This window comes from Erpetoichthys calabaricus, chromosome 5 (genome assembly GCF_900747795.2).
Source record: "Erpetoichthys calabaricus chromosome 5, fErpCal1.3, whole genome shotgun sequence".
In the NCBI taxonomy this organism is placed as follows: domain Eukaryota; kingdom Metazoa; phylum Chordata; class Cladistia; order Polypteriformes; family Polypteridae; genus Erpetoichthys; species Erpetoichthys calabaricus.
In genome coordinates this window covers 26,569,848-26,596,340 of record NC_041398.2, presented here as the reverse complement: position 1 = coordinate 26,596,340, position 26,493 = coordinate 26,569,848, and the positions used below count along the sequence as shown (strand labels likewise).

The 26,493-nt window shown below is 36.6% G+C and overlaps 1 protein-coding gene across 2 annotated transcripts in view; it reads left to right on the top strand.

Annotated features, from left to right (window-relative positions):
* The window catches only part of LOC114652582 (C-type lectin domain family 6 member A-like), a 28,717-nt gene extending 11,444 nt beyond the window's left edge, over positions 1 to 17,273 (top strand). Inside the window, exons 3-9 of one of the 2 annotated variants that reach the window (XM_028802957.2) lie at positions 415 to 489; positions 1,721 to 1,786; positions 8,747 to 8,845; positions 12,365 to 12,541; positions 13,820 to 13,971; positions 15,170 to 15,288; positions 16,709 to 17,273. In XM_028802957.2, coding sequence (XP_028658790.2) covers positions 415 to 489; positions 1,721 to 1,786; positions 8,747 to 8,845; positions 12,365 to 12,541; positions 13,820 to 13,971; positions 15,170 to 15,288; positions 16,709 to 16,871 — 851 coding nt within the window. In that variant the 3' untranslated portion in view covers positions 16,872 to 17,273. Of the gene's footprint in view, positions 1 to 414; positions 490 to 1,717; positions 1,787 to 8,746; positions 8,846 to 12,364; positions 12,542 to 13,819; positions 13,972 to 15,169; positions 15,289 to 16,708 lie in introns of both variants that reach the window. The other variant, XM_028802956.2, reaches the window with a different exon arrangement.
* The last annotated feature ends 9,220 nt before the right edge of the window (positions 17,274 to 26,493 follow it).

Below are 26,493 nucleotides of genomic sequence, written 5' to 3'. Positions count from 1 at the left end.
GCAAAAGGCCTGAGCCCAGCTTGTGGTAGGGATGCGAGAGGCCCTGCCAGATCTTTTCTCGTCAGACTTTGAGAGGTTTTGACAGATGGAGGAAGTTTCTAGAGGTATGGGAGGTGCTGGACCTTACTGATTCGTGAACAGTCCCACAGACAGGGGAGGCTCCAGAGTTACAGATTTAGTTAGGGGTTCCCAGAAATGTCAGAAAACCTTCCAGATGGTGTTATTCTACAGGTGCAAGAGCACCAAGGTGACACAGAGTATCCAGTGTAATGAATGTGCTTTCTAATAAAGAGGCCTGATTGTGCATTCACTGTGCACAATTTAGATGCTTTCCACTTAAAGTAGAGATAAATTTAGATGCAATGTGCAGCTTCAAAGGTCTTCATTTTATTTTTATCTATACTTCATAAACAGAAACAGAAGATGTCACATACACCAAAATAAAAAAAGCAAAGCTTCTGGAATCCACACAGAAAGTAGAACACACAGGTAAGGCTGCTGCTTTCTGCCCTTTTAATAACGTTGCAATAAAATGTTACCATTGTTTCTTAAAAAGAAATATAAAATTATCAACATTTAAAGTGGTTTATGATTTTGTTTATCTTGAGAAAATATTTCTTACCACTGATGTCTTGAGGGGCCTGGAACACTGGGGTGAATCCCAGTCCCTTCACTATCTCTATGGAGACACAGACTACTAAGAGGATGAGTGAAATCTTCAACAGACTACCATCCTGCTCTAGATTTTATTTCTGATATGATGTTTTCAATTCTTACTTAATGTATATTTTGTCTGACAAAAGAATGTTAATCTTCCTACTTTACTACTGAGGATTCCAAAATCCTCCATAAAGCATATAAACATGAAGCAATCATGTGGGCATAAAGTATGTCCAATGCGAAAACTAAAGTGATCAAGAGTCTTGGGGATTAATCCAGTATACCAAATACCAAAAAAAAAAAAACAAACTCTTACTTTGGACAATTAAAATGCTGTTTTGTATTTACTGGTCTGGAAGTGAAAATCAATAAAACATGGCTTTATTTACAACACAGCAGAGATAATCAAAAGCTTTATTTGAGGATTTTTTCAATAGAATGATCAGAAAGAAGAAAAGTGTTGTAAAATTGTTCACCAAAACCAGAGATCAAAAACCAAGAAGAAACCTGAATTTCTTTTTGTTGCATGAATGCCAAATCTTTTGTGACTCATTATTATAAAAAGGCTTAAAACTCACAGCTCTCTTTCAAAATTACATTATGTCATCCTTTGAGAAATATCTCAGTAGAAAAACTACAATAATGCTGAAATTAAAGGAGGAAGATAAAACATAATATTAAGTATAAATGAAAACATGTCCAACATGTTCTTAAAAAAGTACCCAATGCTACATATAATTTCTATTCAGATAAGAGAAAAAGAAAATTAAAGCTGAATTCACTAATAAGGCATTTTAAAAACCAGACTAGACAGTCCTTTGCAGTTAATGTAATTTTGAAGTATGGTAACATAGTCTAGATTCACATTTATTTAGGTGGTGACATTTTATCTAAAGCAGCAAATCAGTATGTTAAGACAATTGTTTGCACGATTTTGACTGTATAGACCACCTTCATGTTTTATTAGGTAGTGGGTTATGTTCAGATTATTAGCCAGTAGGTTACATTTGTTATTGTGTCCTTTTTGATTTTTTGTATTTTAACCCCAATTTTCTAGCAGATCCAGCAGAAGAGAGGACTTACGATGCAATAAATAATGTGGAATCCCTGCAAACAGACAAAATAGGTAAAATGATAATTAGTGCTGTCAGAAGGTCTTACTCTAAACCTTTGAAATCTTTATAAAATAAAGCCTTAGAAATGTTTAATGCCTTCTAATTTCAAAAATTATTTTGCAGTATTTTTAAAATATAATTTCATCATTCCTTATTTTTATTCACGTACTGAAATTAAAATTTATATAAATGCTTTTTTTTAATGTTATTAATCAAATGAACAGGGCAAAAACTAATGAACAGTCAAAAAATAAATTGTACATAGTAGGAACAATTTTAGAAAAAGAAAATATGAATTGAAAATGTAAATAAATATCGTAACACCAAGGGTGATAAAAAAGCACAGAATCCAGGGCCTACCATTAAAGAAGATCAGAATCTTTTATAGTATCACAGATTCATACTGAATGAGGTATTTTTCATTGTGTGAAAAACACACCACTACGTTTACTCTTTTATGTTATTATTTCCCTACAAAAACGAGAGGCAGATATTGATCTAATTCATTTCTGTGTACCATATTCGCCTAAACATGTTATTCCACAATGAATGTGGTTTTTTAAATTAAGCTCCTTTTAACACTACAACTGCCACACATTTTTTCAGTACTATAGCCGCCAAGGCTATGCCAAGTGGCATCTGAATCCTTTTGTTCTCACTAATAATGGTCTACCAGCTTGGTATCCTGATAATACATCCCTACTGCCCTAACCCCAGAATTTCTAAGCACACATCTCTAATAGGCAAGAAGGTGGTTGGGTGATTACAAAACATTCCGCATCAGCAGTCAACACAAGACTTCTTTGAGCAGCTCCTGCACACAACATAGTGGCACTTTACACCATTTTCTTTAGTTTTATTATGAATACATCTTTCCTTTTGGCGCTGCATTGACCTGCCAGGAGCATGAGGGACCAGAAGAGACCTTGTGGCAAAAGTGGCTTTCTCTGCATCCACCATAGCCAAGTCTACAATAAACTACCTCCTGTCTTCTCTCGTGTCCATGCATTTTGTAAATATAAAATATGGGTGTTGATCACAGGCAGGTCTAGCAGGTTATAAACACAGCAACAAACCACCTGTGGCTCTAACTGTGTAGAGCCTTGCCATGTGGTCGAGCAAATCCACACCTGTTGATAAAACATACTTTTTTTTGTGAGATGTTTAGATAAAAAAATTAAAAATACAGCAAACAGAAAAGTACATACCTTGGTGTGATTATAGTCTATCATTGCATCCAGTTTCTTTTTCTTAGACCTGGGACTGTATTTATGAAGTGCCTCAGAAATTACTTCTAGGAATTGCACTAAAAGTCACACTAGGATAAGAATTTCTCCTAAATCTGAGTAGGACATAAGAAGTATTTACAAACATATACTCTCAGCTAGGAGTGTGAGTTCATATTTAAAAATGAATGATGTCATGAGTACATGACACCCTGTCCCACAAACTGGAACTCATGATGATGTTTTGCGATACTAACACTAAGGCTGCACCACAAAGATAATAATAATAAGTACTAGTAAACGAAGAAGAAGGAATACATAATAAGGTAGGATACTGCACTAAACTAAACATATTTATTGTCAATTCACTACAATATCAAGAATAATATTATAATGAGCCCTGAGACGGATAAACCTAGACACACACATCAAAAAAGAGTAAAGCCAGAAATTGTGACTGTTTTTTTAATAATAAATGCTTCAGGTGATTGTTCCTGCTTTGCACCCTATGTTTGGTGGGATATGCTTCTTTGTGACCCTGCTTAGAATATAGTGGGTTTACAAAATGGATGGGTGATATACAGCTGTACTTTCAGATGGATCATTGTCCCAATATTATGGCCATGGAAAACACTTCATAAAGTAACCATTACTAAAACTAGACACAGCTATTCTAGTCCTGTTTCTGAAGTCACATTCACTCTTCCAGCATTCCTAACCACCTTACACTGAGCTGTCTTTCTTCGTGATCCCTTTTCTCTTCTGCAAAGCTCTATTTATCCAAAACTCTGTGAGTCTCCACTTGCCTTCTTGAGCCTTTTGACTTGTAAATGGTAAAGCAAACATTCTGGAGATTCGTGGAATGCAGAGCTCAGTTGCACCTATATGACATTTCATTGTCACTCACCCATCCTGCCCCACTTATTTTCAGAGTAATATATTGGCTACAACAATATCAGTTTTCATTCATGAATACCTGTGTCTTGATACTGTAATATTGCTTGTTATTCACATATGCATGTTCATCCACATTTGGGGCAATAATTGATATGTGTGCTAATTTACATGAACAGATGGACCAATCAGGTAACGTACAAGATTTGTTAAAAATATTAATCCACCTTTGTCACATTGATATCTTAGTTTGAGTTCATTGTTGTCCAGCATTTCCAAAACATTCAGCCTTTCTAAGGATGTGTGTTTATCTCTGCCTGAGTGCCATCTTGTGGCACCTCTTAGCGAGTTAAGGCAGCTCATAAGCTCTCCTAAATGCTAGTGAAATTAGGAGTAGATTACTAAATTAGGAAAACTGATAAAATGCTTTAACTCCAACTCATAAGAGTCTGTGAGGACCGTTTTCCTACTATCAGATGCTTGATAAATACATAGTGCTGAGAAGCAGACACTCTTTTTTGGCTTGTAGATAGAGATGATGAGATGAATGATGTGTAACAATACTACTTTTTATAGATTATTAAATAATTCTCATTATATTAATTTATTTGGATATGTAGAGGGTTACTATAGGATTATTTAGGTAAGAAAAGTGAGTAAACTGCACTTTTTCTTGGAAATGATCGATTTATATTTAATAGGAATATAGCAAACAACAAATGGTTAAATACTGTAAAAACATAAGGGAGAAGAAAACTTCCTTCTTTCATATATTTTCTGAACCATGCTTTTACATGACAAAATTAACTTGAGCTTTTTTTTTTTTTTGAATGTGTTGCATTTGAAAATAAAATGTTAACATTTGCTGTTGTAAATTATTTGGACCAGGACTTGCATGTGCACTTTGATTGTTGTCGCTTTTCATCTTTTTTTATTTCTTTGCCCAGAAACAGGATATAGAAATACATTGTGATGACTTAGTAGGTGATTTATAAGGTTTGTAAGGTTTTTACCAACAATCTGAAGAGCACACAACGTATCCTGCGTCAGGCTAATACATTTACCATTGTTGTTTTTATTGTTGCATTAGAAAAACTCCCATTCTCAGCTTTGTCATTTTCTACCGGCCATATTGACCTCTAAAGCCATCTCAGTGAGATAAAATTTATATACACAATTTTGCCATTTAAATGCCTGAAAAATGATAAAAATCAGAAAATAGATTCCGCCATGTTTAATAGATGTGATAATGAGAACTATAATTGTGCAAGCCCCACTTAGCTGCACCAAAGCAATCACAGAAAAAGAAGTATTTAGTGTCAAGGCTTAGGTGTTGCCAAGACTTGCACAGCCACCACAAAAGAAAAGCAACTGGTCCATGAGCAGAGAACAAGAGCAGGCAATTGGCATATAGACATCCAAAAAATGACAGAAACAAAACCTCTGAGATTATGAGCAGTTGTAGCTATGATATCTCAGTGATTGATGTAGATGTCAGCATATTCAGTGTTAACATTTGCAATGCACCATCTATAGGAATGCACTTTGTAAGTTATGTAGTAATAAATGCATTGAATTTTTCATTTCAGCAAATGACACATCACAAACATTAGAGCTGTTTTTACAAATCCCATAACAAATGGCCTATAACCGAGACATAGCAAGCAGATAGACACACAGGAGCTTGTCCTTTTGTTATTGCAATAATGATAGCAGGCAGGTGATGTGTTATATACAGTCCATTATTCTGCCGGCTATTTACCTACATAGAAATATGTATCATATAAAGCCAGATAAGAAAGAGGAATAAGTTAAGAACATCTATGTTAGGTAGAATGCCCAGTGGGGCCTGGGTGATCTTTTGGCCTTAGAACCCATTGCAGATGTTGTTTTTTTACTCCAACTTAACTGGAGTTTAATTTGTTTTTTCTGTCCTACGGGCCATCTGAACTTATTATTCATTACCATTGCCTTATCTTATTTGTTTTTCTTTTTCTTGCAACTTTCTCTTTGACATCTTATAAAGCACTATGAACTACATTGTTTTTATGAAAATGTGCTATAGAAAGAAGTGTTGTCGGTGCTGTTATTATTGTAAGTAATGCCTTAATTTTTATAAACGATTTACAGTACTGTATATAGAACAATATCATTTAGACTTAATGTAATATTATACCCTTCCAGCTGATTAAAAAGTGTAATTTTAATTTTTACTGATAAATAATGAAGTAGTTTTATGTTGAGTCAGAGAGTTACTTTGGAAAGCTGCTTGTGTACAGGGGCCTCATGCATAACACCGTGCATGGAATTCACACTAAAACATGGTGTATGGACAAAAGTGGAAATGTGCGTGCGCACAAAAAAATCCAGTTGCATAAATTTGTGCGTACGCCAACTTCCACGTTCTTCTTCATCATAAATCCCAGTCAGCGTGAAAAGTCACGCATGTGTAAACAACAAAAGGAAGCTGATCGAGTGACATAGAGTGTCGGAGAAACTCGAAAGTTTAAGTTCACAAAGTCGCACAATAAAAAAGAAGTTGTAAGATTTCAAAGTCGCCATGAAAAGGCGAGCCATAGCCCACTGTCTGAGAATCATATGGAAGCTTATTAGGGTACAGAGAAAAGAAAAAAAATAGGCACACAGTGTGAACAAAAGTTCGAAATGTCAACTTTAATCTTGAAATTTATCATTTAATCACGTAGTTTATTTTGTCATTAAAGTAGAACATCATAAACTTCTTAAAATTGTTTAATTTACTAGTTTCTCAAATACCATCATAACTAAAGTAGCACGTTAAATGATTTGTATTGTATGTGTTCTTCTATGTGCTCTATGTCTGTGAATCACTACGTGCTTCTTAAACAGGCTTTCTCTTCCTCCGACAGGACACAGAATCCATTATATTCGTGATATTACAGCTTTCTGAATAATTTAAATACTTTACTTGATATCATTTTCATGGTGATAGGAATTAAAGCATGTTATTAAACATGGGAATACGGTGGCACAGTGATAGTGATGAGCTGGTGCCCCATCCAGAGATTGTTCCTGCCTCACACAAGATGCTTGCTGTGCCGTGCGCGACCTTCAATGAAATAATTTATTGTAGCAGTACTGTCTCTTTCAAACGTACTAAACCCCCAGTTCCTGTCCTTCCTGCTCTTTCTCCAAGCACCCAATCGCCACACGATCAGATCAGTAATAGATGTTAAGCCATCTGTAAGCTTAGAATTCAGATTCTTAAAAACTTTTAAGGAACATTGAAATATCTCTGTAGTACATGTTTAATTATTCTATCTATCCATCCAGTGTCACGCCAGTCCCAGCAAGAATACAACGTGAGGCAGGAACAATCCCTGAACAGGGAGCAAGCTCATCGCTACCACTGTCCACCGTGTCCTCAAAAATTTAATTATTAACAATACAGATTATTTAAACGATGTTAAAATTTTATCTGTATAATGTAATAAACATTTTGCTACATTTCATCTTAAAAATGAAATTTTCATCATATGTAAATATGCACTTTATAAAGTGGCTCAGGTTGTGCAATATTATAACTGTATCGCAAGTTTACAGTGAGGTAATTGTACTTATAAGTACAAACACTTCTACAGGGAACACTTGATGGACTGATTGATTACGTTTATAGTTCTTGGAATGAAACTCTTTCTGAACCACGAGGTCAGTACAGGAAAGGCTCTGAAGCGTTTGTCGAATGAGAGCAGTTCAATAGACTGTGTGCATGGCTGAGGCAGCGTGTGCTTGATGCTGTATACTGATAATTCTCTTTCTGATCAGCTGCTGTACAACTGTGAATCCACACTCAGATACAGTGGGATAAATACTCAGTGGTGCACCAAGAGTAACAATGCTAAAGCAGCTATGGTATTTGGAATAGTTTGGCCATTCCGTAGACCATTAAATTGTTACAGGTTAATTACAATCAGATGCCTTAAACTAATAAACAATATTCGGTTAATTTCAGTGTATTTGATAAAGCCGCATCAAGGATGTGGATCTAAAAAAATAAAGGAAACCACACTGGAACAGAAGCACTGCTTTGACGCTGGGTGCCGCCAGTTTGCAAAACTGAGCAGAGAACGTGCGTATGCCAGGGATTGTGTTGGCATGAAAAAGTGCGTGGCTTTACACCAAGTTTAGTTTTTATACATTGCAATGTGAGCATGGAAACGGGTGTATGCAACAATTTTGTGTGTATGCACTGTTTATACTGTACATGAGACCCCAGTTGTTCTTACTCCTGGTAAAATGAAACAGACAAAAATTATTATACACAGAATTATACAAAACAGAAACTATATTAAGTGTCATCTGTTTCTACTTCATGTATTATTTTATGTACCCAGCTGATTAAAATGTGTTGCTATTAAATACTGAAGCAGCTTTCAGCACCCTGGCTGTGAAATCCTGTTTTTTTTTCTTTGATTTAACATGAATGGTAACATTTTAAATGAAAAATATAGGTAAGAAATATATATGCTCTGTGTCTGTTGACCTATTTTTGCCTTTATGTTTTTAGGTGTGTTAAAATGGAAGCAAATAGTCTCACAAATTACATTGACGCATCGATAATAGTATAATCAGAGCTTCAACTGGGCTGGTACCAGCTCTTCTCAGTTTTTCAGAGCTGTATATCTGGATACCAGCAGTGTTAGTCTCTGTGCTTGACACTCCAAAGCAGGCATCTTGCTGTGCTGGCGCTTTGTGTCTCCACTTCAGACACAGAGTATAATTCACATCTGGCTGTAATATGGAACAAAACTTTGAGAACTATTTCACAACAGAAAACTTGATGTTTAAATAGTCTTTGTGATTTTCTTCCAGAGCCTCCTGCCAGAGTTGTTTATAAAGCCTTCCTGTTCAAACTGCTGCTTCTTCTTTGTGCTTTGTTGATGGCTATCATCATCTTCATGGTTGTTTACCGTAAGTATTTTTGACACATGGTGATAAGTAGAGCATGGATGGATACTTTTATATTGAAGGCACCGTGACTACATCACATATTTCATGATGAATCATTTTTTTACACATTTCTGTGAAAATGGAGTGCAAATTTAAAAAAATAATTAGGATTTCTTATCGAGATCATCTGAAATTCCAAAGTCATAAGTTGGTCAGACATGCTAGAAAAGAATTTCCCTGTACCCTCTACACATACCAATGAAGTTTAATTTGAGCTTGAACATAAACTTAAAATATGAGTACAGTGTTCATCTCCTGTATAAAACTTTTCTATGGATAACTAAATTATGACTATCAGTGGCACTGATTTTACACAATTTTTAATCAAAAATGCTCCCCCTGGTGTTTTGAGCATGATGTTAGCAATATACCGAGGAGTAAGTGAGCGGACAGGGGTTGGTGATATTGCTTAAGGCAGATGGAGTGTTTGCTGTCAGATCATGAGGTGCTACAACCACTTACAGCAGGTATTCTCCTGTTGAAACTGCTTAATATTCTCTTTCACTGAAGCACATGCATGCTTTAACAATCCACCAGTAGCACGCAGTATCTTTGCATACAGTGATAGAAAGTGATGTTGTGACTTTTTCAGTTGTTATTGTTTAGTTGTCTACAGAACTACCACAGCAATTCACATCTGGGCATCAACATTTAGTGCCAATAATGGGTGCTCAGTGATGTGAAGTGAATCCACGTCTCCAGGGCTGAAAGGGTGCTACACTGTAAACTTAGAAAAGTGAGGTGCAAGCAGGTCTCCTGTGAAAATGGTTGAATCTCACAAATGTCTTAAAACAACATGAATACGCGGTTTTGAAATATGTGAATAATCTCTAAAACCCCGTTGCAACCTGCAAGAACAAACAAGATATTTTTAAAATTTATAAAAAAAGGCATCACTTTAGACCAGGGGTCCCCAACCACCGGTCCACGACCCACTACCGGGCCGCAGCTGTCTGACAGCCAGGCCGCGAGGGAACTGCCGGCAACGGAGACTCACTCAGACTTTTCAGAACACTTGGTGGGCGGGGCTTTGCAGCGGTGCAGAGAGAGGAGAGAGACCGAGATGAGAGAGTATTACAACAAAGTATTGTTACGGTCCCGACAGTTTCCCCATATGACACGAGTCTATAGAAATCGCGTTACTACGAAATACATTCAGCAGATGCTTTCATTACAACGAAGTGCCCTTGAAATGTCTGAATGAATCATCCACAGAGCAGTTAGATCTGTGGTCGCAGCTCAGATGTGCACGTTTGCACAATGATCCCCAAACAGAAACATTGTAAAAAAAAATTCTTTCTTCGAACTTTCCTCGTACTGTTTTTTTTTTTTTGCTGTTTTTGTTTTCTGTGGTTTTCAGTGATACCTTTTGCTTATTGCTTGTCAACATTTGAAAAACATCCATTGGAATTTAACTCATTGTCACCCTCCTATAGAAACGGCAGACACGAAAAAAACGATAACAGTGTTAATGTTTGTGATGTGCAATCTGTTGGAATGGCAAATGCAAAGCATATGTCTTTGTTATATGCAAAAAAAGAAGAAAAATCTCAGGTTGCAAATGTATGCGAACTGCTTAATAACTTAATAATAATAGAAATGTTATGTAAATTGTGTATAAAACTGCCCCCCCCCACTCCAGCCCCGACCGGTCCGTGGAAAAATGTGCATCTAATAAAGTGGTCCTTGCTGTCAAAAAGGTTGGGGACCACTGCTTTAGACTACAAATTTAAGAGGCAAATGAATATATACCTTGATTGTAAAGAAATAACTTCAAACATTTGAGTTCTAAATATTTGTAGGTAGATCATTCTGGATTTTGGGTATGCAATAGTTAAAGATCCTGAATTTTACAAATTTTACTGACTTTTATAATGTTTACTCATTAATCTACACTAAACATGCAATAGCACAAATCAATTTCAAATCGATTAACATAAGTGGTGCTTAACAGTATGTCTCGATTAGTATTACCATCGGTATATGGCAAGTTTACAATGAAAAGAAACAGAGAAGCTCAAGTTAATTACATATATTCATACAAAGCTACACACACGGTCACAGAGGGTTGAAGACTACCCTGGCAGCAATAGACACAAGGGAGTAACTGATCCTAAACACGTACAGCATGGCACACTCATACAAATACTCACATAGGACCAGTTTAGAATGACCTATTCACCTAGAACACATGTTTGGGAAAACCCGGAGGACTCGCAGGAAAACCCTTGTGGACAAAGGGATATTGTGAAAACTTCACAAAGTAATGAAAGTGGACCTGTGAGACATCCTAAAATCATTTTTAACTTTAGTATGATCTTAAAAACATTACATATGTTATAGGATAGGCATATGTTTGTCAAGGTAAATCTTGTTTATGTAGTCTGGGTTAGGTTTGAAAATGAAAGAGAGAAAAGGTAAGTTAATTCAAGAAGAAAAAAATAAGAATGGTTGAGGGAAAGTGAAACTAATGCTGCATTTCTCATTCTCATTGCATCATTTGTGACCTCTGTGCATTCCTTAGTAGGGAAGTAAAAAAAGATGCCTCCTTGAAAACTGGTGTCTGACTTGTGTTACAGCAGCAAATGCTAACTATTAATTCTGTAGTCTGAATCAAAGAAGAAACCAAAGAGCAAGAAATGCTCAAAAAGTATGTTGTCATTTCTAAAAAGGATTTTTATACTCTTGACAATGATAACAGCTCTATTTCTGCTTGAAAGCTTCAACTAAAAACCTGCACAAAGCAACAATTGTGTGCAAATTTACGAACAATAGTACAAGTCAAGTAAACATCGGTCAGTCTGTTACTGTTCATTCTGGTAATGTTAATGCTTAATGCCATGCTATTATTTGGGTCCCCCAACAGAAAGTGTGTAAACTTTACTGAACTTTATAATAATTGTGGGTGACTTCACAGGAGGTGTTTGAGTGGAATGTTGTATGCTATTGTAAATATTTTTTTGCTTGTGGGTTTTATTAAATCCTGTATTTACAGTAATTGTATTGTTGTAACATTTGGATATCTATGGCAGTTATTTTGAGAATTTAAATGTATTTTATTTCTTAAAACTTAAGTGCATTGTGACCATGTTGGGTAAAAAAACTGGTCAAATACCATAAAGTACATCAGGAGGGGAAGTGAATGAGAAAGACAAATGTCAATGTGAATAACAGAGGTGGAGATACCATACTAGTCCTTTCACAAGATAAACTAAAGATCATATTCTTCACTAACAACCAGAATTTTTTTATGATTTTTTTGTAGAACTACCCATTTTGCAAATCTATAATTTAAAATATTGATAGAAGCAAATTCTTCTGCAGTTACAATGTTCAGATACTGTACATAGTTTTCTAAAATGGTTTAATGAGAATTTTTCACTTCACCTGACTTGATGATAATAATAATATGTATTCATCTTTCCTTTGATTTCATTTTTCTGCTCAAAAATCCCAACCATCTTTTGAATAATTTTTCAGATCTGCACTTCTTAAACCACTGTTGCACAGACCTGAAGGCCCAGTATTCAGATTTCAATAAGAGCTACACTGAGCTGCACTCCTCGTGTACAGAGATTAATAAGACAAATGCTAAATTGTCTTCAAGATTTGCTGCCCTTACTAAACAGTGCTCTTCAAATAATGCATTACCTCAGGGTATGTATGTTTATTCATTCCAATCTAATAAAACCCAGAAAGTGTCAAGCATGGAGGACTAGAGGCATGCTGCTTTTGAAAACATAGATCGTTCATCGTTCTGTAACATATTACAATCAGATCTGATCACTCTCTGATAGAGCTATGTAAAATTTTGCTTTTTACTTTGGCTTTTGGATAATCCTCAATTAATCATTATTTCTTTTTCCTTTTTAAAGGAATTATCTTTCCTCTTTGATAATCTTAATTTGAATAATATATAAAGGAGCAATGCATGACATGGTTGGTGGCTCTTTTGAAATGTATTATTATGCCACAGGACTTATATAGCAAATTTCAATTTTCATTTGTGCCATAGTAAACAGACAATGTAAATAAAACAGTATTTATTTGTTTTAACAATATCAACATTTTATAAGGACGCATATAGACCTTAAGTCAACAAGTGCAATTTGTATATTTATTACTATTCGGTTTGTTATTATTTTCTCTCTTCTTGTCTTTTTGTCTTTTTAACTCTTATTCCTCACACTGAGTCGACTGCACCTTCAATTTCGTTGTTCCTTTGTAAAAGTGACAATGACAATAAAGATCTATCTATCTATCTATCTATCTATCTATCTATCTATCTATCTATCTATCTATCTATCTATCTATCTATCTATCTATCTATCTATTAGTTAAACTACTGCATCACGGAGGCGGAGTGGTGGCTCTGAGGCTAAGGATCTGTGCTGGTATCCCGAAGGTTGCTGGTTCGAATCCCCGTCAGTGCCAAAAGAGATCCTACTCTGCTGGGCCCTTGAGCAAGGCCCTTAACCTGTAATTGCTCCAGGGGGCACTGTACAATGGCTGACCCTGCGCTCTGACCCCAAGGGGTATGCGAAAAAAACTAACAAACACTGTTGTAAGTCGCTCTGGATAAGAGCGTCTGCTAAATGATGTAAATGTAAATCACAGCTCTGAATAAAAATAAAAAAACTCCAGAGGTGAGATACTAAAGAAAAAAACAACTAAATCTTCAGGGGTTCAAGACAAAAGACCACCCAGCTCCCACTTGCCATTCTGAGCTCAAAATAAAGGGGGTTCATATGGGAGTCTGGGTTTAACTTTTTCCAAATAAATAAATAAGTAATGATCTGACAGAAAAAAATATCATTTTTGTATGGATTTTGTAACAATCCTTGATATGACTTTGGATTAAAAAAACTGTCAACAGACCCTGAGCCATAAATCATCTTGTAATGCTTTTATATTTCTTTTGTTTTTGGTGGGTAGAAGAAAACTGTTTATTGTGTTCAAATGGATGGCATCTGTTCAAGTCCAAGTGCTACTTCTTCTCTACTGATAAAAGAAACTGGATTTTCAGCCGTAATGAGTGCATATCCAAAGGAGGACATTTGGTGATTATAGAGTCGGAGGAGGAGCAGGTAAGCCATTCATCTCCAAGTACAAACATATCAAACAGTTTTGTGCTGTAGGACAGAAAAGAAACGTGTTGCAACCCATTATAAACAGGGATGTCCACATACTTTCAGAAATTTGCATGTCATCATTCAACTGTAATAATAATAAATAATAATAATTTAGGGACCTAATCAATAACTTTGTTAAATTAGGGACCTAATCAATGACTTTGTTAAATGGTGCGACTCAAACCACCTACAACTGAACACCAGCAAAACCAAGGAGCTGGTGGTGGATTTTAGGAGGCCCAGACCCCTCATGGACCCCTTGATGATCAGAGGTGACTGTCTGCAGATGGTGCAGACCTATAAATATCTGGGAGTGCAGCTGGAAGATAAATTAGACTGGACTGCCAATACTGATGCTCTGTGTAAGAAAGGATAGAGCCGGTTATACTTCCTTAGAAGGCTGGCGTCCTTCAACATCTGCAATAAGATGCTGCAGATGTTCTATCAGACGGTTGTGGCGAGCGCCCTTTTCTACGCGGTGGTGTGCTGGGGAGGCAGCATTAAGAAGAAAGACGCCTCACGCCTGGACAAACTGGTGAGGAAGGCAGGCTCTATTGTAGACATGGAGCTGGACAGTTTAACATCTGTGGCAGAGCGAAGGGCGCTCAGCAGGCTCCTATCAATTATGGAGAATCCACTGCATCCACTTAATAGTATCATCTCCAGACAGAAGAGCAGCTTCAGCGACAGACTGCTGTCACTGTCCTGCTCCACTGACAGACTGAGAAGATCATTCCTCCCCCAAACTATGCGACTCTTCAATTTCATCTGGGGGGGGGGGGGGGGGGGGGGTAAATGTTAACATTTAACATTATACAAAGTTATTGTCTGTTTTTTACCTGCATTATTATCAATCTTTAATTTAATATTGTTTATTGTATCAGTATGCTGCTGCTGGAGAATGTGAATTTCCCATTGGGATTAATAAAGTATCTATCTATCTATCTCTATCTATCTAATAATAATTCATTACATTTATATAGCGCTTTTCTCAGTACTCAAAGCGCTATCCACACAGGGAGGAACTGGGAAGTGAACCCACAATCTTCCACAGTCTCCTTACTGCAAAGCAGCAGCACTACCACTGAAACACCTGTGAGGACAACTGTAGCAACTAATGTGATTACCAGATTTGAAATTGCTTTCTGTTTAGAGATTTTTAGACTTAAACATCAAAAAAGAAGAAAAATACATGTACTGGATTGGATTAAGTTATCAGAAGAAGGAAAATGAGTTTCGATGGGAGAACAACATGAGAGTCACCACAATAAAGTAAGAACATAAATCTAGAATAATATACAGTTACTTTGGTTTATGTAAATTCAGGCAAGAAAAGTTTCTGCATTCAATCAGGCAGCTCAAATGTGAGTTAAGTGTTTAAAGTAAATGATGAAAGAGTAAACAAAAGTCAATTTCAAAATTAGGGTTTGGAAGAAGCCACAGGACACTGAATAGAATGTGCTTGGTAATGGAAAATAAGTGTACCAAAATACAGTACCTATAAACAGTACTCAATCCTTTGGACATTTTCACATTTTCTTGTTATACATCATTAAATCATAGTGGATTGATTTTGGCTTTTTTGACACTGATGAACAAAAAAAGACCCTTCAATGCCATTATGAAAATAGATCTCTGCAAAGTGATCTAAATTAATTACAAAATAAAACAAAATCATTGATCATATAAGTATTCACCCACTTTAAGCCAGTGTTTAGTAGATGGTAGCTATGACCATGCTCAGGTCTTTCTCTCTCTATATCAGCTCTGCCATTTTTCCATATTTCTTATTTGCAAAACTTCTAAGGCTGTGTCAAGTTGCATGGGAGTTGTGACCTGAGTGACATGACAGTATAGAGAGATGGCTGAGGGAGTCCACAAGCAAGAGCATAAAAACTCTAACCAGTGTGCTCCCCAACATGCAACTGAACTGTAGGCCAGGGAGCGGGCTCCATGGTTTGTACATCACATGGTATCTTTTCCTAGTGTATTCCCATCAATCTGTATTTCTAGAAGGTAAGTCATATTTCATAAAGCCACCTTCTTGTGTCCACTGCTAAAGCACAATATTATATTTTAAAGTAAAAGTATTGTTCACTTTCATTAAATAGACTTCTGTTTTACACAGGGCACAGCCACAGCCTTTCTGCATTGATTAGCTCCTTGCCCCAGGATGGAGAAAAAGTATAAGTAATAAACCATATGGTGCATTAGAGTTGCTTAATTAACTTAACAATATAGAGAGACATGACCATAACATAACATTAATCCTGAAATGTTAGTAAAGAAAGCAATAAGGGGATGATATTTGGTTCTGCTATGTTAGAATTCTTGAGGTGCAGATTTATTCCTAGACGTACCAAAAGACTACTATGTTATGTTCACTGGTGTTGGTAAATTGTCCCAGGGTTACTAAGTGTTTAAATGTGTGTGTTTTATGTGCACAAGTGTGACTGCCAAAGGTCTGGTCCATCCTTAGCCTCTACTACTGCCAAGACAGACATCACCACTCTGTAATTGACTAAAGGGGTCCATAAAATGAATGGGTAAATTATATTACTATCTGCATACTCATTGGGCATCTTAACTTACAGTACCTGTATTCCAGCAGATATTACACTGAGAAATACTGGAGACAACATGACTGTTTGACAGGACTCTAACAAGTATAATAGACATTTCTCTCTTGCAGGTTCTGGGGTACAGATCAGCCAAATAAACAAAGTGGAAACTCCATTTCAGAAGAATGTGTGCTGTTAATGACAGATAAAGATGGCATCAAGTGGCATGACTTCCCCTGTGAGAATTCAGAACAAATGATTTGTGAATCAGCAGCAGTCCAACTTCACTTCTAAACTTTACCAGCAGGGTTTCCATCTTCATCCATAACTCATGACACTGACTATACAAAATGTTTAGACAAAAAAAAGGCAATCCATGTTACAGAAGTCCCAAAGAAATAGAAACTAACAAGTTGAAACCTGAAGATGCCGAAGATGTGACTCTACTGTCAATTCAAATCTGTTCAGAAGAGATGCTTGTGTTTCATGACATTTACATTGGAACACAAAACAACAAGAAAAGTTTTGACAAGAACATACTATTCACCACAACAAATCCCATCCTTATTTATCTCATTTTTCAGAAATATCAAATCAAGATTTAAATGTACTTGTATCTTAATTAAACATTTTCCATATATCTGTTGTTTGAGTGAAGAAATGCCATCAGATTAGATTAGATTAATTTTATTAATCCCAAGGGAAATTATAACATTATAACATTTATATGAAATTAAAATGTATTAAGTTTTCATCTTTGTCCTTGTGTAATTATTGAAGAAATATTATTATAAATGACACCCACCCCACCAATTCGTTTCCTACATTTAAACACTTATGTCTCATCTTCTCTGATTCTCATTTTAATTACCTGGAAAATTGAACTCTTTCAAGATAAAATGATTAATAATTAAGATGGTGCTACATTTTGTGTCTCTGGAAGAGGGAAAGAAACACATTGCTGTTAGTAAGTGGAGTTAATGTATATGGGACATCAAACAAGCAGGGACACAACCACGAGACTCAGCAGAAGGTGAGATGTTTTTTTAGAGTAACCACTCTCCAAATTATATGCAAGAGAATACTCAACCAATACATCAGAACCTGAGTAGTTTTTAAGCTTGTCACATTTGGAATTCATCTCATCCCTGGGATAAGGAGAGTCCACATCATGTAATGATTTGCTGATACTGTGGACTGATTTTTTTGTAGATAACACCGGAAATCACTGGTCTATCTTCAGAGCTTCTTTCTATTTCTTCTGCTTTGTGTACAGAAGCTATTCTTAAAACCACTATAGGAGAAGAGGAATTGTGCTTTCTGGTTGATACGGGCTGACTTGCTCTACTATTAATACCTATTGCTTACGTACTAGTTCATTATCATAAACCTACACTGATTGTAGGAGTGGAGGGCATACTCTAGAGTTTTGCTTGACCATTTCAAATACCTGGGACAACTGGAATTTTAAGCATCAAAAATGTCATTCTTTCATCTACTGGCACCCCAGTAAACTTAGTACACAAGGATTTCCTTTCTTAATTGGGTCGCAGTATTAAGTGTTCACAGGAGTGTTCCTGGAATTTCGTGAAGACAAGATGTTTCTTCCATTACATGATACTGGAGAATGCTGTGTTGGAAAGTGGAGATGTTTTGTTGAATCCATGACCCAGGAGGCTTTTGGTTTCAGCCAATTTTGCCTCATTAGTTTCACATGGGGTAGAGGTCTTAGTACTGTCACATCTGGGTGCCATTTGTCTGTACATCATATTAAGATGCCATTATTTAACCCACATGTTTTAGCTTACTTACTGTATTTGACTCCCAGGACCCATATGTGATTTTCGCAAGTTCTCATTTGAAGCAAACTACCTCTCCTACAGAGCAATTTTTCTATTTATATCACCAAGGACTGGCACAGGGTGTGGCTTTGTATTCCTCTTTGAATCTGCATTTTGGAATGGGACCTTTCTTCCTCTTACTTGAATGATGATCACTGAATAGTATACCCAGGTTGAGCTTGAACCCATGATTAAACAGATACAATCAAAGCCAGTGTTGACTGACACTTTTGACCCCCTTCTTGTTGTTCCCATCCCATCTGGTGTGTTAGGTAGTTCCCCTTTATTCCATGCAAACCACTTTTGTAGTAGTACATCCCCCTTGTATTCTGTGCTCCTGAAGCTTACGACACCCAGCTCTTCCATAAATATCCTGCACATTGTGAGCTTCCCAAAAAATGAGATGGATCACATGAGCTCGACTGAACCAAGCCATAAAAAGGATGTTTCACCATCATGTTTGAAACAGTATCCACTGTGGGCTAAAGCCATAAAAGGCAAGAGGTCTGTTCTCGCAACATTATTAAATCAAAGTAAATTAAGTTGTCATTTCCTACAACACTTCCATTTTGCCAATTCAAAAGCTGGGTACTAATCAATGGAGTGTTGTTCAGTATGTGAATGACTTACTTTTGGCATCCCCACTTGAAAATGCTTGTGTGGGTTGACTCTCTCATTCTGCTAAATGCATTAGCTGGTAATGGTCTCACACCCCTAGTCTGTTTGCTTTGTTTCAAATCTGGGTGAAGCTGCATTTATTCAAAATTACCAAAGTTCTGCAGCTATTCGTCTGCTTCATAGGATGATTCAGGCGTGACATGTGTTCAAATAATTCTACAGACCAAATATCTTCATTTTAAGAGTTTTAGTAAAATTGATAATAAAGAAAAGAAAAGTTTTCTTGTTTTAAGGATCATGTATCTTGTTTCATTTCTATAAGTTTGGTGATACAGTTATACTTTAGGCATGCTAAGCAAGTTAAGCATGCTAAGCACAGTCAGAAAACTGTATGCCATCTCCTATATCCTATTTATGTCAAAAATCAAGCCTGTATTGTCTAAGCGCAACCTTGCAACAGTGATACATGCTTTTATAACATCTTGTCTAGATTACTGTAATGCGCCTCTTTTTGGAATTAGCCAAGCCTCCATGGCTCGCCTATAGCTGGTGCAAAACGCTGCTGCTCGATTTTTAACTGGCACAAGAAAGCATGAGCATGTTACCCTGATTTTGGCTTCCCTCCACTGGCTTCCAATTCGTTTTCGAATCCATTTTAAGATCCTTGTATTTGTTTCTAAATCTCTTAATGGGTGTGCCCCTCTTTATTTGTCGGAACCGCTGCACCCTTACGTACCATCTCTCTCTTTCAGGTCAGCAGACCAGATGCTTTTACGCGTTCCCAGGGCACGATGCAAACTCCGAGGTGATCGAGCATTTTCAGTTGCAGCCCCAAAACTCTGGAACGATTTGCCATTGCATGTTAGGCAGGCTCCTTCGCTAGCTGCCTTTAAATCCTTTTTAAAAACACATTCTTACTTTCTGGCTTTTAACCCTGTATAATATGGTGGCTATTTGTATACTTTTTATACTTTCTATTAAGAATGTCTTCAGCTCTTATGTGTTTATGTGTTGTTTTTCTTTGTACAGCACTTTGGTCAGCCTTGAGGTTGTTTTTAAAGTGCTTTATAAATAAATAAATAAATAAAATATTTGCTAACATATCTAATAGTCCATGCTAGCAGTAAGACTATTTCCTAACTGGCTTAATTAATGCTCTGTTCTACAGAAAGTTTTATCTCATGTTAACGTACAGGGGGTGAAAGGCTATACCATAGTCTAAGTAACTAGGAGAAACTGACATTCTATAGAAATTAAGCAAACACTTATATGAATTTATCATTAAACATTAACTTTCCAAGTTTGGCTTTTACACAGGGGGGTGATCTGTTACTTTGTTTCTATTTCCATTACATTTGGTTGCATTTCACACTTTGAACTTTCAAGGCAACTAAGCATATGAATAAACACCCCATGGGCGTCTCATGAACTTCTTTTATCCTTTGTTAAAAATAACGAAGGACCACCAACAACTATGTTTGCTCACTGCTACATTTTCCATAATTATTTGGTTTATTTACCAAAAAATGCCCAATGAGCAAAACACCTATTATTGTACAAGTGGAAGACTACTTGAAAATTATGAGCTACTACACCTTGTAGAAAAAAGACACATTTCAGACAAGCGAGTGTACAAAAGATGAAGTACAAGCTCTGTCAAGTGCAAGCACTGATGTACTTCAGTTTTTATGCCTGTAGACGTTGACTGTATGATATTTTACGTATTTAATCTCCAGTAGCCACTACACCCAACCAGCATGCATCTAAGATTAGAGGGTCTGATCCTCAGTCCCACAGGACACTGGTATTAATTTCTTGACACTTCTGTATTTGTTTGATTGATCTGATCACAAGTGAATTTATAACTTTTTGCTTTTTACTTTCTTGTATATGAAGTACAGGGAAAGTATTGGAATTGTCCAAAAATTCAATGTCAAGAGTTTGATGAATTTCGATGTTTTAGACCTCCCTGACTTTTTCATATAGGGAAAGTATTTGAATCCTCCAAAAATTCAATTTCAAGATTTTAGACCTCCCTGAGTCTGAAAATTACCATTTTTGGAATTATGTCTGTCTGTATGTGTGTGTGTGTGTGTGTGTGTGTGTGTGTGTGTGTGTGTGTGTGTGTGTGTGTGTGTGTATGTTAACACAATAACTTGAGTACGCTTTCACTTAGGTCAACAAAATTTTGAATACAAGTATTAAGTACAAAATGTAGATTTTGGGCTGTTTCTGCTAACCAGAGGTGGCACTTTACCTGAACACATACTTGATTTTTTTATTTATTCATGCAGCTGCAGAGTCAGCTTTACTTTTATAATAATTGTTCAATATATTATTAATAATATTAATATAATTGTCGGGCGGCACGGTGGCGCAGTGGTAGCGCTGCTGCCTCGCAGTTAGGAGACCCGGGTTTGCTTGCCGGGTCCTCCCTCCGTGGAGTTTGCATGTTCTCCCCGTGTCTGCATGGGTTTCCTCCCACAGTCCAAAGACATGCAGGTTAGGTGGATTGGCGATTCTAAATTGGCCCTAGTGTGTGCTTGGTGTGTGGGTGTGTTTGTGTGTGTCCTGCGGTGGGTTGGCATCCTGCCCGGGATTGATTCGTGCCCTCTGTTGGCTGGGATTGGCTCCAGCAGACCCCTGTGACCCTGTGTTCGGATTCAGCGGGTAGGAAAATGGATGGATGGAATATCATTGTCTTGCGGTTTACTCCTCACATATCCATCCCCATATCTGAGTATATGAGAAAGTCTAGGGGAGAGAACTCCTGATTTTTGTATGAGGAGCATTTATCTGGTGCCTGATCAGATGCTAGGCTTGTTCTGATTGACTGGTAACTGTATTAGTTGTTTTCTGCAAATTGCATCACATTTTTGCATACATGTGTATTTACTTTTTCCTTTTTATTGTTTTTAATACTGCATGTTAACCCTTAGCTCATTATACTGTGACTAAGATTCCCTATTTAATTGAACTAGTTGTGAAAACACCTTGCAATATTGTCAGTCATCACTGACTTATTTAGTCTATTGTTCCACTCGGGCTGAATGTACACTGACAAAGGAGAGAATTTGTGTATATTTTGTTTCTCCTAGCCAAACACTAACAGACAGATGAGGCAGTTTCTGTGTATTGGTGATTATTGTCGTCAGTTGATTCCCTATTTTGCTGTTCTGCCCCAGTAGTAATATGATCTCAGTAAGCCTTCAGCTCCTAAGCCTATCGTGTGGACAGATATTGCACTGTTCCCAATTAAAGACTGCATTAAAATCAGCTCCAGCACAATAGGCTTCCCAAATTATTTGAATCCTTCCTTTTATTTTGTGCATGAGAAGTTTTGTTTTCTATGTAAAAGCATGCTGATATTTATTGACTTGTTGCTCTTTGGACCGTGTAGCATCAGCACTCCCTCCTTGCCTCCATGTGATGACAACAACTTACCATGCTGCTGCTGAATCACATCTATTGTCTTCTAAATGTTACTTGTTAATTCCCCATCATTTTTTAAAAATTGTGTAAAGCTACAAAACACTTTTCATCTTTCTGTCCTACCAAATATGAAGTAGCTCTGTTGACTGATTCTTATATTACAGTTCAGCGTTGTGCTGTGTTCAATCCAGTCATAATTTTTCCTACTGAAAAACTGGGGTGTTGTACCATGTTAGCCATTATGGATGTAATGAGAAGTCAAGCAAAATGACACCTTTTATGTCTTTCCTTCAGTTGCATCGAAAACTTGCATGTTGTAATCTTTTTAGTTAGCCAATAAAAAGTGTCATTTTACTTGACTTCTTATTACATCCTACTGAAAAAGAAAGAAGAGTGGCCTCATAAATGCTTATAGATAGTCCAGGATCTCATTCTGCCTAGGCCTGATAGTGTTTAAAAAAAATAAAACCTGCAGTGGTTCCGATGCCACAAGACCACCCAGACTCCTCTTGGCATTCTACTTAACATAAATGACCTCACAATCAGTCCTCATGGTATTCAGGGTTCTCATGGAAGAATTTGATGATGACGGTCATGTGGACTTCTGGCCTTTAATCCATCAATGTAGGCTTATTATTATTATTATTATTTTTATTTCATTTGTCTCACTACTCAAAGCGCTTCACGTAGTGAATGAAGGGTCATTTCAACCAACTCCAAATGTGTAACATCCACCTAGATGATGCTATTTTTGTGCCAGTTCGCCCACCACACATTAGCTGTTAAGTGGTGAGAGAGAATGACAGCTAATTAGTGTCAGAGGACAATTAGGGGGGTCAGAATGACTAGGCCATGGTGGGCATTTTAGCCTGGGCATCAGGATACTTCCTACTCTTTACAAAGGATGCCTAGAGTTCTTCTTTGACCACAGAGAGTCAGGACTTTGGTTTTACATCTCATCTGAAGAACAGAAGAATTTTTACAGCACAGTGTCCCCGTAACTGCATGGTCTCTTATCCAAGTTCTGTCCAGGCATGAATATACTTAGCTTCATGTGGATAACATCCTTTGAGGAAATCATGGTATAAATGAAAATAATATACACTCAAGTTTATTTATTCAGGGACAAAAGAAAGAAAGGGGAATACAGAAAAAATATTAAGCACTAATGAAAAATTTCTAACATTCCAAATTCATGACAGATTAGTTGTTGTGACTTTGAGGTGATACTGTAAGTGTAATTACCTGTACACAGGGCATTTCCAAACATTTTACCAGGTCCGTTCGGGGAGCTTACACCAACAACTGCACATAAAAGTTGTTTAATTACATTGTGAACTGGACCGAAAGCATTTCTCTGTGGTCGAGCAGCACTCATTGACATGGGTGTTCACAAACAAACCCAAAACAACACTACTCTGACCAAGAAAATGTGTGTATCCAGAAAGAAATAATATGTTTTGATTAATAACCAAGTGGCAGAGGTTTGGATTACATTCAAAAACATTTGATCCAATTCATGCGTCAAAGTGGGGTAGATACTATACCTGTAAAAACAAATGCAAGGCAGGTTAGCAGACATGGAGTGGACATCTGTCCATCACAAGTCCCCTAAAACACATACATACACGCACACACACTTCCTGTCATACTGACACAGGGTTATTTAGACTTGTATTTAACCAAACTGGCACATTTTTAGAGATGTTGCAGGAAAAGCAGGTCTCCTAGAGGGAGACCCTCAGATAGACATGAACATGGGATTCACATCCAACACACTGGACTCATAAAGCAGCAATGCTAACCACTGCATCAACCACAATGAAAAAGTGCAAGAAAAGAGCAGCACCTTACAAAGCTACAGAACATGGCTTCATCTTTCAAAGCTAGTAGTCCATATTGGTACAAGAACTAAGGTTGAGGTGACATTACTCCTGACATTCAAAAAGAATCCAAACAGAACCGATCTTGAGATTGATTCTGAGAACTGTATGAACATAGATGACAGATGCAGCAAGAATAGTACCTAGAGTTTCTTAGATTTGTTTCTGATGGTCTGTTTATCAATTTATGTAAGTCTTCTTTTTTCTTAGTAAATCATCTTAAAAACATCTACATCAATGTGAGGTGATGTCCTCTAAAATATTTAACATTTATAGGCTATTTATCTGATAGTATGCTTAAGACTTACATAACATTTTGTTCTGGCCTTACAGTTTCTAAAGATTGATGAACACATCCACTCCACCGCTATTGAGGACCTTTTAGATTGTGCTTGTTGGAGTGACTTGGGAGGTGGAGACAGGGACTGAAGAGGCAATCCAGTGGGTTAGAGCTGAATGCATCAGCCCCTAGGCCACACTGGAGTACCAGATACATAATAGTTCAGTACTGGCATTCACTGTGTTGCCTGGAGAAACCTCAGATAGAAAGTTCTAGTCAAGTGGAAATGTAGTTCTTGTCCAGTCTTTGTGAATTTGAGCAGAAGCAGAATTGGCAAAACTCAGTGCTTCAGGTCTTTATTGTTAATTCTTTAGTGCAGTGAGGAAAAAAACAAAACTTTGACAAAACTTTGTCTGATAATAAGGTTCTTTCTGTAATTTACCAAACAAACACACTTGATAGTGATTGACAAGGAGCTCATCCTTATTCTTGATTGGCCATATCCTTGAAATGAATTTACTGTCATTGAAATGCAATTCTTGTCTAGTCTACGCAAATCTGATCAGAAGTAGAAGTGGCAAAACTCAGTGCTTCAGTTCTTTATTGTTAATTCTTTACTCCATTGAGGAAAAAACTAAACTTTGGTAAAACCTTGTCAGATTGTAGGGCTTTTTCTGTAACTTACCAAGCAAACACACTTTACAGTGATTGCCAAGGAGCTTGTCCTTCTTCTTGACTGGCCATTTCCCTGAAATAAATATACTGTCATGGAGGTTGAATCTTCTTGAGTTGTGGCTCCCTATGGTCAAGTAGGAGTTCAGGTAAGGACATCTGAATAAACTTCTGGACTAGTTATATGCCACTCCATTATGATGTATGAAATTACAGCAGTCCCAAAAGATTTAAATATCTATTTTCTAAGAATGATAAATGTTTCAGATATTCCCTGGTGCCACATACACTTAATGATTATGATAATACCTTCATAGTAAAAATTACTTAAAAATATGTACTCTGTATTGTTAGCGCACATGTTTCAGAATGTCCTTAATTTAAGCCATTTTGGGTAAAAATTACTGGATGTTTGTTGGATAGCCTTTGGTTTAAAATTTGAATGCATTATTTTATAATGTTTTGTTTCCAAATAAAAGGAATTCAAAAAATTAAAACAAATAAAATACATTGTGTGCTGTAAATATACATGAAAGTGCTAAGAAGACCTGATGCACTAACAATTTTAAATGAACATATACACAGACAAGTGAACTCAGCAGAAAATATTCACTTAATTGAGGAGAAGTTAGTGTTTTATACACTGCAGCTCAAAAAGCAATAGTCTGTGCTCTCTAAACTTACAGGTGTTTCTGAATTAAAGCAGTTCTGCATAGAAGAGTTGAGAAAACTTTCTCAACATGAAAGACAAATAGTAAATCCTCAGAGATGTCTGAGTACAGTCATGGCAGCTAAAGATGGCACAAGAATTTATTTATTGTAAATGCACAAACAGTGACAATTGATATAGGATAACATTTTTTCTTATGTAAATTAAATAAGTTAAAAATGTGTTATTTGCTTACTCAGATGCCTTTTATCTAATAGTAGATGTTAGTTGAAGAACTGACAATATTCAACATTATAATTTTGCATTGAAAGAAGATATCATGTAGAGAAAAAATAATTTCACACTGTATTTCTGCTGCCAATGCCAGGTAAAACCCTTAATGTTTGTAAATGTGAGTATTGCTTGTATAGGTAAATGTGACATAGTGCACATCACATTGAGCTTTACAAAGGCAAACCTTCTCACATTTCCAAAATTCAAAACAAAAAATACTTGTACTTGTGCTAACAGAACATACACT